The following is a 14,967-nucleotide window of genomic DNA, read 5'->3' as shown; positions in this document are numbered from 1 at the left end:
GGGAGAGCTTCCTGAAGAGGTATCGTCTGTTATCCCTAATGACATAAATGGTGTGGCAGGTGCGGGCAGGCTAGGCTACACTGGGGGCTCTATGGGCCCCTGACCAGGTTCAGGATAAGGGAAGCGGGAAGGTGATTTACAGACGTTAGTCATTCGTGTCACTTAATGCTCTGCTGGAAGGTGCGCAGATACTATGGTGATGGTATCTAACATGACATAGTAGAAAGGCACCTTTGCCCTCCTCCTGTGCCAAGCACAACTCAGCTGGCCCAGGGGTCCACGCCCATAATTTAGCTCTAACATGCTGCATCATAAACAGAGTCTTGTTTCTACATGAACCAGGTTTCCTCTGCTGGGTGAGCGATGCAGAGTGGACTGACCATGTGTCCTGGCTCCAGTGGGGGAAGAAGGCTCGATTTATCACCACATGCTGGAAGGCTGACAGATGGCTGCATTTCCAGTCTCCTCCTCAGACTGCTCAGCCAGCTGGCCCTTTGCTTTCCTTTCCCCACCAAGAGAAGCCAGGACCAAGCCAAGGTGAACAATGAGCTCCCCTTTCTGGAGAGCGTGGCCCCTACACCGTCCGGACGGGGATTACTGAGCAGAGGGGGGAAGACCAGGATCCAATGAACAAAGCAACTCTTCCCCCCAGGACAGGGTGGCCCTGCAGAGCCAGGCTAGTGCACTGATACACAGCGAAGAAGCCTTCCTGGGCACCAGAAAGGATCCAGCTACCTTTTCTATACAGATCCCAGCAGCCTGGAGCTTGTTCAGAAATTTCTTCCGCCAAGTCTTGCGGACATCGACAGCTCTTCTCCACCGGGGCACCTCGCTCTCAGCACTGGTTTCTTCATTCTGTCCCTCCTGCTCCTGGGGGTCTGCTTCCCACACCAGGACGAAGTCTGGGACAAGAAGAGACAGCTTGTGTCCACATCACAGATAGATGGACACTGCAAGGCACATGGGGGCAAAGTTCTTGGAAACCACCCAGCTCATGCTTCATATGCTTCATCTGCTTCTCCATCTGCTCCTGCCCGGTGCCCAGCTGATTCTTGTCACAGGGCCAAGTCTTGGTGGAGTAAGATGAGCAGCTTGCAGAAAGGGGCACGTGCAGGGAGGAGCAGGCTGGGGATTATAAACCTAAGACCCTGTCCTTTATGGAATGAGTTTACCACATGTGGCTACAAGAAGATGTACTATCTTACTGCAGCCACAAGGACCAGGGGTCCCGAGACAAATCAGGACAGTCAAGCTAGACAGGGACCTAGTAGACTCCAGATATGCCCAACAGAACTAGTCCACCAGCAGAACCCATTCAGTTCTGCCCTGTCCACGGGGACTGGCAGACACATCCCAACCCAAGGGTATACACGGTGTTGAGAGCAGGTCTGGGGACTTCACCCCTTATTTACAGGTTTCCTTCTTTAAAATAAATAAATACAAAGGCCACCAGCCTCAAAAACACCTCCCCAAAGATCAGCACTTCTCCCTGGGTTGTGCCCTCACCTATCCTGGTGCGTCCATCGCTGAAGACATTTGCAGTGCTCTGCGTGACATGGGTTGCTTGACTTGGTTTGCTCAGCTGGAAAAAAGCATTAACTCATAAGGGGCTTGGGCAAAAGCCCTGCCGAATGCTGACAGGAACTAGCAAAAGGAAGTTAAGGTGCTGCTAGCATCATGCAGTCCCCACCAGGATTCCAGCAGCGAGTGCGACCCCACCGGGGTGCTAGCTAGGACTTATCTAAGCTCTCATCTGAGAGAAGGCCTTGGGCTACAGGGCTGTCCTCCTACAGTGAACATATGCCACTGCCACGGTAATATGAAATAAGTCATGTGCATACAGTGGGAACTGCTGTTTGCAAACCAGTCTCAGTGCATTTAGTGACTGCCAGGAGACAGGGCCCACGAACAATGGCCGGCCAGCCTCACCCAGTTTGGAAGTGGGTGGCCTTGTATGCAAGCTTGTCTATTGTTTGGAGCAGCTGATCTCCCTGAACACCCTCTCCATCTTGCCTTTGGATGCAGGCATCCCTGGTGTTGTCCTCCCCCCTGTCCCCCCCAACAGGAACAGGAGCTGTGTTCCCCAGAAAGCCCCTTAGTCATCCCCCATGTGGCAGGAGGTGATGGGCGCAGATTAACCCTCCCTTCCCCCTCACAGCTCTAAATATCCGTCCACAGTAGATTTTATATGCCTACCTCCGAGATTTCAATAGGATCCTGGCTCAGACTACCATAATAAGGCCCTTTGGCATTTTGGTCTTCACCCATCAGGTTGGCATGATCATCTGCTTTGATCTTTTTCCGATGCATCTTGATCCTTCATGCCACCAGCACCTTCTGCTGTTTAGAAACAAATCAGCAAGATGTGAGTGCAGCATGGATGGGCCAAAGCTCCCTCCCACAGGAGGCAGCAGACCAGGCCTCACAATGTGTGGGGCCACATGCCAGGAGAGATCAAGACACTGATTGCCTCGCTTTCAGGTCCTGATGGTAGAGGTACAGGAGTGCTCTAGTGGTGAGCTGCTTCTTTCCCCTCCCGTTCTGCTGTGGTACATTATAAATGTATTTTGCTACCTTGCTAGACAGTTATTCACTATGTATAAGACTTACCTAATGCATTTTGTTTTAAATAAATGTAGGAGTTTTATTAAAAGATATCAAAGGAAATCCATAAGAGCAGCATTGCTAGCAGTGAGACCTTAGGTTGAGACACTGTACAAAGGAATTGTTACCTTTTGTATCAGAGTGGTTTGAGTGAACACATGCATTCATTACCAGGATGTGTGAGCTTTCTTCAATTGTTTATCAAGAAGCCAGTCAGGAGCGGCTGGGAAAGATTTTAGGAAGAAGCTGTGCAGTGAAGCAGGAAGAGAGATGGAGTAGCTTTAGAGACAATTAAGTGACTCGGGGTTGGTGGGCATTCTGTAACACTTTCCATGGCATGTGACAATGGTAGTCATATTATAGATTGGCTCAGAGGTCACCGTCAGAGATATTTAATAAGTTAGGGGAAGTATATTTGAGCTTAAGTTTAAGATTTCTTTTGTAAAGTGTTAAATCATTTATTATAAAATGTATTTATTAGTGCTTTTAAAGCACCTGATATAGAATTTACATTTTAGAAGATATAACTTTGTTATTTAAGAAAATGAGATTAGCATCCCAACACTAAATATTATCCCTATTTTACACAAGGGAAACTGAGGCACGGAGCAATGACATGACTTGCTCACAGTACGTTTGTGGCAGAACTGGGAATAGAACCAAGGTCTTCTGACACCAGTTCAATGCCTAAGCCACAACATGCGGAGTGCTGCTTTGGGACTCCACATCACAGGACGATACATATCTATCTTTCTTGGTCGTATCAACTTCACAAAGAAACTTGCCCAGAGATAATGCAAAGGGGCTTGTTTTTCATTGTACATTAAACGAACTGTGCAGTAAGTGCAAAGAGTCCCAAGCTCAGAAGGTAATTAGAGGTGGGAGATCTGGGAATCTCTTGTATGAAGTAGGCATTGCAGGCTGGGCATGACGTAGACAGGACATAAGCAGCCTCAGCTGTGTCTCAGGAGCATCACTTTAGCCCCAGGGCTCTGAATCCTGTTGTAACCACTGGTGCCTTCTATAGTAGGTTATTAGGTGTTACAAATGATTGGTTCAAATGCCTTGAGTTTGCAATGCCTCATGCCCCCTCAAAGCAGCTGTCTCAGGTGTTCTACAAGCAATGGATTTGCCATTTGGGTCTAATGCCTGTGGAGAGGTCTCTAGCTAAGGGTCAGCTGAACCGTTGCAATCTTCAACCATTTCCATCCAAATGGGTAAAACACATTTCCCCCCTCATCACCCTGCTTCCCCAAGCATCACGGCTGTGGCAGTTCAGCTGCTGCTCATAACCCCATCCCCAATGCAGTGCCTCACATATGGAAGTTAGCCAAACCTTCCTCCCCATGCAAAGCACTGCCCGACGCTGTAGGGTATTTGCCCCAGGAGTCTCAGAGTACAGGTTGGGTCTGAATGCACCAAAATGGTTCTGTGAAAAACAGCCTGGGCAAAGATAAAATGTAGTGAAGAAAAAATGATGCAACAATCCACATCATGCAAGTAATGCTGCTGCTGCAACAGCTTCCTTGCTCGGTATCTAGAGGAAGAAATAAGCTAAATATGTCCAAAGGCTCCCTCTTCCCTACCAAGCTCTTTGAAAGCAAGTGGGTCTCAGACAGACACCTCCCCCATTTATATAGTAGGGGACTATTTTTGTTTAATGTGAAAAACTGTTACCTTCCTGTTGTGGCCCATTATGGGTCTAGGTTCCAGGCAGCCACTGATGAGCATCTCAGCCAAGATAGTGAGTGACTAGTGATTTAGGGATGTCCAACTTCAGATCTGGTTTGCAGAAGGTGGGTGCCTGGCCCTTTCTGGAAATCAAGCCCTTCTAAAGCATCTCACATTGAGCGCCCGCAAATTGCTAGTCACTTTTCTGAAAACCTTGGTCTTGTCCATGCTGGGAAAAAGCCCCACGTCAGAAGGCTTACTAACAAATCCTATGTTGAACGTGACTTGGCACAGGGGCAGTCATATTTAAAAACATGTTAACTGACTGTGGTTAACTCAATCATAGTCAAATATATGAAAGAGAAGCAGAAGGAAATCAAAAGCTATTGGATTTACCTTAGCCAATTGCTCCAACGCAGAAGCTCCATATGGTTTACATTGCCATTTTAATGTTTTTTTCACCCCAAATCATAGTCAGCCAAGAATGAGCAACTAAGGGGTTAGAAAGCAATAAAAGTTTCTTGGGCTCATATGCAATGGACCAATATAATGTACCAGTCTGAGCTTATGTGAGAAACACTAAACTAAAATAGCCACACTAAGCTAGTGGCTCTCTGCATTAACATGAGCAGAATTTGGGGTGCAGATGGGTTGCACGCTGGGGTTCACATAACTTTGCTTCACTCTCTGGATTTCAAAACCAAGGTATATTTGTGTTACCCCAAGTAAAATCTGATTGCAGCCATGTCTCAGCTGTGTTGTCAGCTATCAGTACATTTATGGATTGTCCTTTTAAGAAATCTGAAAATTGCCTGCCAGTCCCTCCCCCCAACAAAAGGCATGCTGCATGCAAACAGCAGGATAGCCCAGGAAATGATTCTGCCTCCTTCCTCTGTTGTGCTCCAGTGTCTCAGCTGTGCAGTGCAGTAGATGAAGGCTGAGATCAGATACACCCACTGGTAACTCTCCAGCAGGAAAGCTTCCTTTTAATTAAAAGAACCTGGTGGAAGGATCTTGGGAAGAGTGATTGGAGTCTGCAAATAAGGACAAGTTCTAATCACAAGCAGAAGCGGGACAAAAAGCAAACAGCAAAATCCAAGAAGTGCTGATTTAAGGCTTAGCTTGGCAAAGCCTCATCAGGAAAGCGCATGCCCGGTTCCATTCCAGTGCCCAAATCCCCTAGGCACCTTGAACATGCTAGCCTAAGTCTCCAAACCATGGGCCAAATTCAGCCCTGGCTTACACCCCTTGCAGCTCTCAGAAGGCAAATGGGGCTGTCAGTGCAGAATATGGACCCAATATGAGTACTGCTATATTTTAATCAGCACTGAAGGTTTTTGGATTGGGGAAGAGGGGAAATCAGCAAGGGTGTAAAATCCTAACAGTAAAGAAGATGGAGCCTTGGTAAAATATATGAAGATTTTCAGGAAATATTTTTCCCTGGAAGTTTGCAACTCCATACAGTTCAGGGGCAAAATGTTCCCTTGGAAGTTCCTATTTGCATTCAGCTCTACATTCAGCCAGTCCTCAACCAAGCTGGCTGTGTGTGGAGCCAAGCTGTACGTGTGTCTTTTATGAGTTGATTAAATTAGTAGTAGTAGAATGACACGTTCCTAGTATAGTTCGCTATGCTATACAGCTATTTCAGAGCAGTCTCACAGTAACCCCTGCCCAAGTAGTAAAAGTACCAGCTAATCCCCACAACTGTGAGGTATTAACCCCATGTTAGAGCTGGGGAGCCTAAGAGAGAATTGCAGGGATTGGCCACGCAGCAAACTAGTGACAGAGCCAAATCAGCTCTCCCAAGTTCCTAGTGCCCAGCACCATGCACATTCTTTTAGCCTCTCTGTTGCAGCATACACTGCTCCCTCCAAGAAGCAGGATTCCTGCCCCAGCCTTACAGAGAGACGCGGACAGCATGAACAGGAACAGCCTCTGTGCTTTCATGAAGTCCTGTCCTTCTACTGTACCTGATACTGGGGTTTATTGCAGCTGGACAGCCCTCCTAGCCAGTGTTCAGACTCCAGACGTTAGCTCCATGCTGACAGTTTGCACTCAAGTAATCCTGTGTTCCAAGTGCAAGCAAGACCATAAAGGGTCCTTCTAGGTTACGGTCCAAAGCTCCGCTCTCCCTCTGCCTCCCCTGGAATTTCTAGAGACGGAAATGGTCTCACTTCATCTCCACTTGGTTGCTTTTAAACATCAGTTTATGGCTGCTTCCTGTCTTAGGAAATGCCAGCCAGTGAGTATGCGTAAGACCAAGAAATGGAGATAAAGCAGTGGAGGCAGCAGGTTTATAATCACTTTCCTGCTTATTGCCTCTAGCAGGCCTTGCCTTTGTTTGAGATGGGGGTGTGGATTTGCATGTCCCTGCACAAATTAGCATAACCACATTTTAATAAAGCTTTGATGATAAAAATTTAAAGAGCCAATACCAGAAGAGAATGCGGAACAATCCTGGTATTTCTGCCCTCAAGCTGATCTGGATGTGTGTATCTTGGCCAGGTTAAAGATTTCAAGTCACGTTGTACTTCTCTAGCATGCAGGTGTGTCGAGAGCATCACTGTGCAACACCACAGTGGGGCTTAGCCTCAGGGTGCCGCCACAATACATGTAATAATAAAAATAGTGGGAAAGGGCTATATTAGGAAGACACTATTTATTCATTATTATTAATTCTATTTTGGGAGAGGATAGGACAAAAAAAAGCTGGTATCATCCCAAATCAATTTCTCCTCAGGTCTTTGATGAAATGTGACAACTACAGCATGGAAGCACTGAGAAAGACCCAAGTTTGCAGGTGTGTGAGTTACTAGACAGCTGAGATTATAGGAGGCAAACCCTCTGAAATGCAAGAATCCAGGAGCAGCCCAGCTGTGTGCTGGATTCCCCCATTCACACTGAGACAACTTCCATTGACAAGAACAGAGATCAGCACCCCAAGAAGGGAGGTAGACATGAAGGGTTTAGGCCAGTTCTACATACATACATGGCCCCCCTACTCAGTGTACTATCAGCAGCTCAATACACCCGTGAGGCAGGGCAGTTCTATTATCCCCATCTTACAGATTGGAGACTGAGTCACAGAGATACTAAGTGGCTTGTCCAGACTCAAACAGTAAATCTGGCAGAGCTGGGATTAAACTCAATTCGAGTCCCAGTCCAGTGTCTTAACCACAAGCCCAGCCTTCCGCCCTGTTCAGTGCAATCAGAACCTTACCTCCGCCTGCTGTCCTACTCGCAAGTTCTGATGTTGTCGTCTGTGATATCATAATGCAGGGGGAATGAAACATGCCATTAGGGGAACTAATTGACACTGAACCCATCAAAGCACAATTTGAACTCGACTCTCACAAATCAGAATGGGGGAGCTTTTGCAAATCCAAGGCTGCTCTTGGCAAAATCAACTGGTGTCACCAGATCGAGCAGTATTAGGTCCATAGATCCAGACTGCCTTCTTCTGCAGAAAAGGAACACAGGAGGGGGCCAGGAAAACTTGAGGAACTTGATTTTGGAGCATTTTCACCAGATCACTTTACTAGGGAAGTAGGATTTGCCTCTCACTAGGAGATGAGCAGGGGATACACTCTCCAGAATGTACAGTTCCCCGGAGAGCTGCATGGACCTTGGGGGGGAGGTTAAAGCCATCCATGCAAGGCCCATGACAAGTTCTGGCTGTCCCTTACTGACTCCCTGGCAGCATGGCACAGACAGTAACACATCCTCAAGGATTCCTTGGTCTGCTGTTGCCCTTGGTGCACCCCACCACCACCCCAGAATGAATTCCCACTGCATTAAGGGGCTCTGTTAAAAGTTAAAATGGCCTTCGAACTGAACACATCAAGTCTAAATACAGCGTATGACAGAGGAATAATCTTCAGGCAATCAGAGAATCATCATATCCATTCACGGCTATGCCAACGTATCTCACGACTTATCAAGGATATTACCTTGTCTGTTTTCAGACTGAGATACCACAAGCTTCAGCATTTTATTCATATTTATGCAGTACCACAGGTGGGTATAGAGACTTACAGATGAGTAAAAAAGCCAGGTCCCCATCCGCACCTTCACTGGATACAGCCCAAAGAGCAGGGGAACAGGTGGTTGATGGGAAGGGATGAGGGTGATGATGGTAAAATCAAGATATACTTTTTGGTGTCTACATGGCTTGTTAGTGCCTCTTATAATTTGTAATATAAGCTAGTATAATTTGAGGTAAGAGTGGAGGGTTAGTTCCAGAAGGCTACATGGAAGGAGTGAGTCTTGAAGAGGGGAATTATCTCCATTTGTTGATATCCTCAGGTGGATGGTACTGGATGAGTGGGACATATGCTTGCAGTGAGTTCTTGACAAGGACGGTGAAAATGCATGTTGACTGGTGAGGAGCAGTGCAGAGTGATATAATGGAGTATCTAGCTGCTGGGAATTGGAGTTGTCATCTTAATTCTGTTCAAACATGAAAATGAACCTCGTACTCTCATCCTTGTCCTCATGTAGGCACATCATAAAGCTGCCTTGCAGTTTCTGGCCTGACTTAGGACTGGACAATGGTGGGCGAACCTCAAGTCCTGTCCTCTCCTGCAATAGACCACAGCTGAATCTGTGGACAGTTTGCATAGCACTGCAATACTACAAGCCCCATATCAATTAAAAATCCCATATCTCCAAGAGGCGTTTAAAGCTTATCTTGAAGTGACATTAGGGCTCAAGAATGCTAAGTTGCCAGCACCAAATCTCGTTCCGCTCAAAGCAGACAGGGCACAAATAGGAGCTTCCTCATGTTGCTCCACCAATGTACTTAACCACTCCTCCTGGAAAGGGGTGCTCAGTCTCCATAGCCATTCACAGCTGCCACTGAGACCATTAGAAGGTGCTAATGAATTCCACTTACAATCATGGAATTGGATGGGCTATGCGGGCCTGCTAAAGGGACGGAGCCATGCATCTCATTTCATGGGTTCAAATCCTCTTCAGGTTAGTATTAGCCAGATCTTACTGTAAATGTTAAACAAATACAATGTTACATTTTCATACACGCAACTTCACACTTTCTCTCCTCACTTTTTCAAACAAGCCCTTTCCTGTGGCCCCTTGTACATGGGAAGAGCTTCCCATAAACCCCTGCAGTTACCTCATTATCCCCCTTTCATATCCCTCCTTAAAACGCTCCTCTGCTGTGATGCCTACAAAAACTGGTAACTGTGTGCTGTAACCAGCATTGTCTCACTGTCCACTTGTGCTCCCTCAGCTGTCTGTCTGTTGCCACCTGTTGCCCCTTGGCTTAGATCATAAGCTGTATTAGGCAAGCACGTTTTTGTTCTGTTTGTACAGCCCAGTGGGGCTCTGGACTGTTATTGGGGGTGCTACTGCAATATAAATAATAGTTGTTCAGTTGCCTTTGGGACGGGAGCTAGTGGTCTCAGCCCATTTCTCAATGGGTTCTCAGAGTAACAGCCGTGTTAGTCTGTATCCGCAAAAAGAAGAACAGGAGTACTTGTGGCACCTTAGAGATGGGTTCTGTTAAAGGGAGCCGCCACCACCACAATCAGCATCCTTGTTTGCAGCCTCAGTAGAGGAAAAATCACAGGAGTGACTGTGCACAATGAGTTATCTGTCCTCTGGGCTTAGAGCAATTGGGGCTTTGATATTAAGAATACTTACCATTCTTACTGGTTTTATCAACGCTTGGGTGCATGGAGCCCACAAGAGAAATGCATTACAAATAGTGAAGGGATTGGTTAGATAGAAGCATTGTTAAAGATACACCCACACAGTCAGAATTCAGTCACAAGTATATTGGAGAACAGGTCATTCCCATGTATAGTGTATTTCTCACAGCCCGTGCCTTGCACCGATTAGCACAAATTCAATTTCCAAATTGACCTGCCTCAGGCTGTGTCTACTTCACTGAATTTTACTGGCGAGAGATAAGTTATATAAATATTTTTACATGTATTGCACAATACATTAATATATGGTAACTAACTGGTTTCACAGTAAGACTCGAAGAAGTTAAATTTACCAGATCAGATGTCCAATACACTAGGGTAAACATAGGCGTATGTGAATGACAAAGCCACGTCTCTGTATTTAATAGGAACCAGGATGTGAATCATGATGCTGTCTGAATGAAAATATTGACAGGTGCAGAATGTCACCAAATTCTTACCTTGCTGATCAAGAAACTGAAAGCAGCTTGGAGCAAGTAGTACAGAGTTCACTGTCTGGCTCACTCACATATTCAGTTAACTCTTTACTCACCTGGGGTCTGAGTGCCCTCCTGCTTTGGATTTTTAACTCACGGGCCCTGTTTAAAAATAAACCCCACCCCAACCAGAAAATCCAGTTTCTGGCTAAGTGAAAACCAGTTTGGCCCAAATTGGGCCCCCCCCCGGTTCATTCAAGCAGCCCTATTGCCTTCAGTGACCATTTAAAAGCTTGTGCATAAGGTCAGTGGGGTTGCAAATGAGGTACAAGTCGGCTCTGGTTTGATAAGTTCTCACTACTGGTGACAACTACCCGTGAATTAAGAGACTGAACACGTCAAACACTTCCCTGGATGGGGTAAAGGAACCTGTGATGAAATACACGGTTGTTTGCAAGATTCTCAGAAACCGTGATGGTGAGAGATGTACAAATGTCTAGATAGTATTATTTATTACTGTCTTCTTTTACTATCTCTTCTATAACTCTTCCTTCCGTAGATCTCCAGTGCTTTACAAAGGTCAGATCATTATCCAGCTGGAGAAGCCAAACAGAGAGGCAAAAGCAACGAGGAGTCCAGCGGCACCTTAAAGACTAACAGATTTATTTGGGCATAAGCTTTCGTGGGTAAAAAACCCCACTTCTTCAGATGCATGGAGTGAAAATTACAGATACAGGCATAAATATACTGGCACATGAAGAGGAGGGAGTTACCTTACAAGTGGAGAACCAGTGATGACAAGGCCATCGAGAGGCAAGATGCTTGCGTGCAGACACCCAGCAGGCCAGCTGCAGAGCCACTATTATTTTTTAGATGATAAAAATAGATTACAACAATGCAGTCAGAACCCAGGCCATTGTGTGGGGTACTGTACAAACACAGTAAGAGACAGTCCCTGCCCCAACAAATTAATTTATCTAGATTGGTGGTTCTCAACATTTTCCATCCTGGGACCTCCCCCACCTACTTGGGACCTAGCCAGAACCCCCTTCTATTCAGCAGTTGGGAAGAGTGTGGTGGTCATAACCCCTGTTTGTGACCCCTAGATTGAGAAACCCCATTCTAGTTAGATTTCACATTTTAAAAGAGGAACTAACAGTGTGTGTGTTACAATTAGATACTTCATGATCTTCACCATGGTAACCCTCATCCTTCTAGTCCCCCATCCTTTGTTTATTGGCGACCCCTGCTGTGTCATGTCAAATCAACTGTAAGTCTCTTGGGGCAAGAACCGGTCTCATCTACAGAACACCACCAGCACTCCTGCCACTGCATGTCCATCAACATTATGAGCAAGTCATAGGGCACCAGGGCAGGATTCCTTTGTGTATGGCTTCCACAAAAGGGAGCTCCTGTGCACAGTCTATGACAAGCTTGCTCAACTTTGCTAATGAAAAGATTGTGTGGCAGCTAATAGAAAGTTCACTGAGGGTCAGAGCAGAACAGCGCTGTGTTCCATGCAGGGCCAGCTCTAGGTTTTTTGCCGCACCAAGCAAAAAATGTTTTGGCTGCCCCCAACCCCAGCCCTGGGCTGCCCCCCTGCCACCCCAGTGCTGGGCTCTCCTCCTCTCCCCCCCAACCCCACCTGCCGCCACAACCCTGGGCTCTTCTCCCCCCCCTCACCTGCCGCCCCAGCCCTGGGCTTCCCCCCCCACCAAGTGCTGACTCCGCCCACTTCCCCCTCACCTCCAGCCAGGCTGGCACTGGCAGGGTTGGGGTAAGCAGCGGGGCTCCTGGGCCGCGCCTCAGCCCAGGGTCCCTCCAGCCAGGGCTCCCGCCTCCAGGACCGGCTGGGACCTGGGAGGGCAGAGCTTGGGGAACCATCCAGCAGAGGGCTGAGGAGCTGGGGCAGGGCAGCCCCAGAAGGAACGGAGCCCCGGAGAGCGGGATGTGGGCCCCGCAAGGCAGTGCCCCGGGCACCAGTCTCCTCTATGGCCCCGCAGCTGCTGCTGCTCCTGGCTGCCCTGATGCAGTCCCTGGGTGGCTCGGGCCACTTTGCCCAGCCCCAGCTGCGGTGCTGGGGAGCAGCTGCCCTGCGGCACCTGCAGGCAGCTCCGTACGCCCTCTGGGGCAGCCCCCAGCCCAAGTGTCCCGCCCAGCCATAAGATGCGGGCACTGCTCCTTGACGCGAACCGCAGTGGCCCCAGGGCACCCCCCATGCAGGACGCGCTGCTGCCAGGGCCGGCTCTAGGCTTTTGCCACCCCAAGCAAAAAGGATGGCCGGAATGCTGCTCCTGAAAATGTGCCTGGAGCCGGCCCTGGTTCCTTGAAATCCTGGTGAGTGATGGCTGCTCTGTATTTGGCCCCATAATTTTCTTAAATAGTAGGATTTACCATCCAGTTTCCAATGAACAAACAATTTTGTGTTTCCTGGGTTCTAAAGTAATCAGAAAGTAGACACTTTTAAAAGGAACGTCACCTACTTTTCAGGGCCACGTGGCCAAACCATAAATATTACTCACGTGATGGCTCTAAGCAATGGCATTGAGCAACAGCTCAAACAATAGTTTGCAGAGAAAGTGACCATGAGATGGTAGAGTTCAGGATCCTGTCAAAAGGAAGAAAGAAGAGTACCAAAATACGGACCCTGGACTTCATAGAAGCAGACTTTGATTCCCTTAGGGAACTGATGGGCAGAGTCCCTTGGGAAGCTTATATGAGGGCGCAAGGAGTCCAGGAGAGCTGGCTGTATTTTAAAGAAGCCTTATTGATGGCACAGGGACAAACCATCCTGAAGTTCAGAAAGAATAGCAAATATAGCAGGCGACCAGCTTGGCTTAACAGTGTAATCTTCAGTGAGCTTAAACTCAAAAAGGAAGCTTACAAGAAGTGGAAATTTGGACAGATGACTAGGGAGGAGTATAAAAATATTACTAGAGCATGTAGGGGTGTAATCAGGAAGACCAAGGCACAATTGGAGTTGCAGAAGGCAAGGGATGTGAAGGGTAACAAGAAGGGTTTCTACAGGTATGTTAGCAACAAGAAGGTGGTCAGGGAAAGTGTGGGACCCTTACTGAATGGGGGAGGCAACAGTGACAAACGTGGAAAAAGCTGAAGTACTCAATGCTTTTTTTGCCTCCGTCTTCACAGACAAGGTCAGCTCCCAGACTGCTGAACTGGGCAACACAGTATGGGGAAGAGGTGAGCAGCCCTCAGAAAGAACAGGTTAAGGACTATTTGGAAAAGCTGGATGTGCACAAGTCCATGGGTCCAGATCCAATGCATCCAAGGGTGCTGAGGGAGTTGGCTGATATGAATGCAGAGCCATTGGCCATTATCTTTGAAAACTCGTGCCGATCGGGGGAGGTCCCAGACGATTGGAAAAAGGCAAATATAGGGGCCATATTTTAAAAAGTGAAGAAAGAGAACCCAGGGAACTACAGACCGGTTGGCCTCACTTCAGTCCCCGGCAAAATAATGGAGCAGGTCCTCAAGGAATCCATTTTGAAGCACCTGGAGGAGAGGAAGGTGATCAGGAACAGTCAACATGCTTGACCAACCTGATTGCCTTCTATGAGATAACTGTCTCTGTGGATATGGGGAAAGCGGTGGATGTGATATATCTTGACTTTAGCAAAGCTTCTGATATGGTCTCCCACAGTATTCTTTCCAGCAAGTTAAAAAAGTATAGATTGGATGAATGGACTATAAGGTGGATAGAAAGCTGGCTAGACTGTCAGGCTCAAAGGGTAGGAGATCAACGGCTCTAATTCTAGTTGGCAAGCGGGTCAGCACTGGGGCTGGTTTTGTTCAACATCTTTATTAATGATCTCGATGATGGGATGAATTGCACCCTCAGCAAGTTCGCAGATGACACTAAGCTGGGGGGAGAGGTAGATATGCTGGAGGGTAGGGATAGGGTCCAGAGTGACCTAGACAAATTGGAGGATTGGGCCAAAAGAAATCTGATGAGGTTCAACAAGGACAAGTGCAGAGTCCTACACTTAGAAAGGAAGAATCCCATGCACTGCTACAGGCTGGGGACTGACTGGCTAAGCAGCAGTTCTGCAGAAAAGGACCCGAGGATTACAGTGGACGAGAAGCTGGATATGAGTAAGCAGTGTGCCCTCACTGCTAAGAAGGCCAACGGCATATTGGGCTGTATTAGTAAGAGCATTGCCAGCAGATCAAGGGAAGTGATTATTCCCCTCTATTAGACACTGCTGAGGCAACACCTGGAGTATTGTGTCCAGTTTTGGTCCCCCAACTACAGAAGGGATGTGGACAAATTGGACAGAGTCCAGCGGCGGGCAACGAAAATCATTAGGAGGCTGAGGGAACTGGTGTTATTTAGTCTGCAGAAGAGAAGAGTGTGTGTGTGTGTGGGGGTGGGGGGGGGGGGGGGGTGGGGGGGGGAGATCTGATAGCAGCCTTCAATTACCTGAACGGGGGTTCCCACAGAGGATGGAGCTAGGCTGTTCTCAGTGGTGATGACAGATGACAGAACAAGAAGTAATGGTCTCAAGTTGCAGTGGGGGAGGTGA

At 47.6% G+C, this 14,967-nt stretch overlaps 1 protein-coding gene across 4 annotated transcripts in view; it reads right to left on the bottom strand.

The window, feature by feature from the left end:
* PPP1R7 (protein phosphatase 1 regulatory subunit 7) overlaps positions 1 to 14,967 on the bottom strand; it is a 73,002-nt gene that overhangs the window by 27,840 nt on the left and 30,195 nt on the right. The window contains exons 1-5 of one of the 4 annotated variants that reach the window (XM_054038941.1): positions 6,246 to 6,522; positions 4,672 to 4,767; positions 2,197 to 2,340; positions 1,507 to 1,582; positions 736 to 902 (exon numbers count right to left, since the gene is read on the bottom strand). The exons of 1 other annotated variant lie outside the window; for it this stretch is intronic. In XM_054038941.1, the coding sequence (XP_053894916.1) occupies positions 736 to 902; positions 1,507 to 1,582; positions 2,197 to 2,310 (357 nt within the window). In that variant the 5' untranslated portion in view covers positions 2,311 to 2,340; positions 4,672 to 4,767; positions 6,246 to 6,522. Of the gene's footprint in view, positions 1 to 735; positions 903 to 1,506; positions 1,583 to 2,196; positions 2,341 to 4,671; positions 4,768 to 6,245; positions 6,523 to 14,967 lie in introns of those variants that run through there. 2 more of the 4 variants (XM_054038938.1, XM_054038940.1) reach the window with 2 other exon arrangements.

Source organism: Malaclemys terrapin, chromosome 9 (assembly GCF_027887155.1).
Source record: "Malaclemys terrapin pileata isolate rMalTer1 chromosome 9, rMalTer1.hap1, whole genome shotgun sequence".
Lineage (NCBI taxonomy): Eukaryota > Metazoa > Chordata > Testudines > Emydidae > Malaclemys > Malaclemys terrapin.
This window is presented reverse-complemented; position numbering and strand designations above follow the sequence as displayed.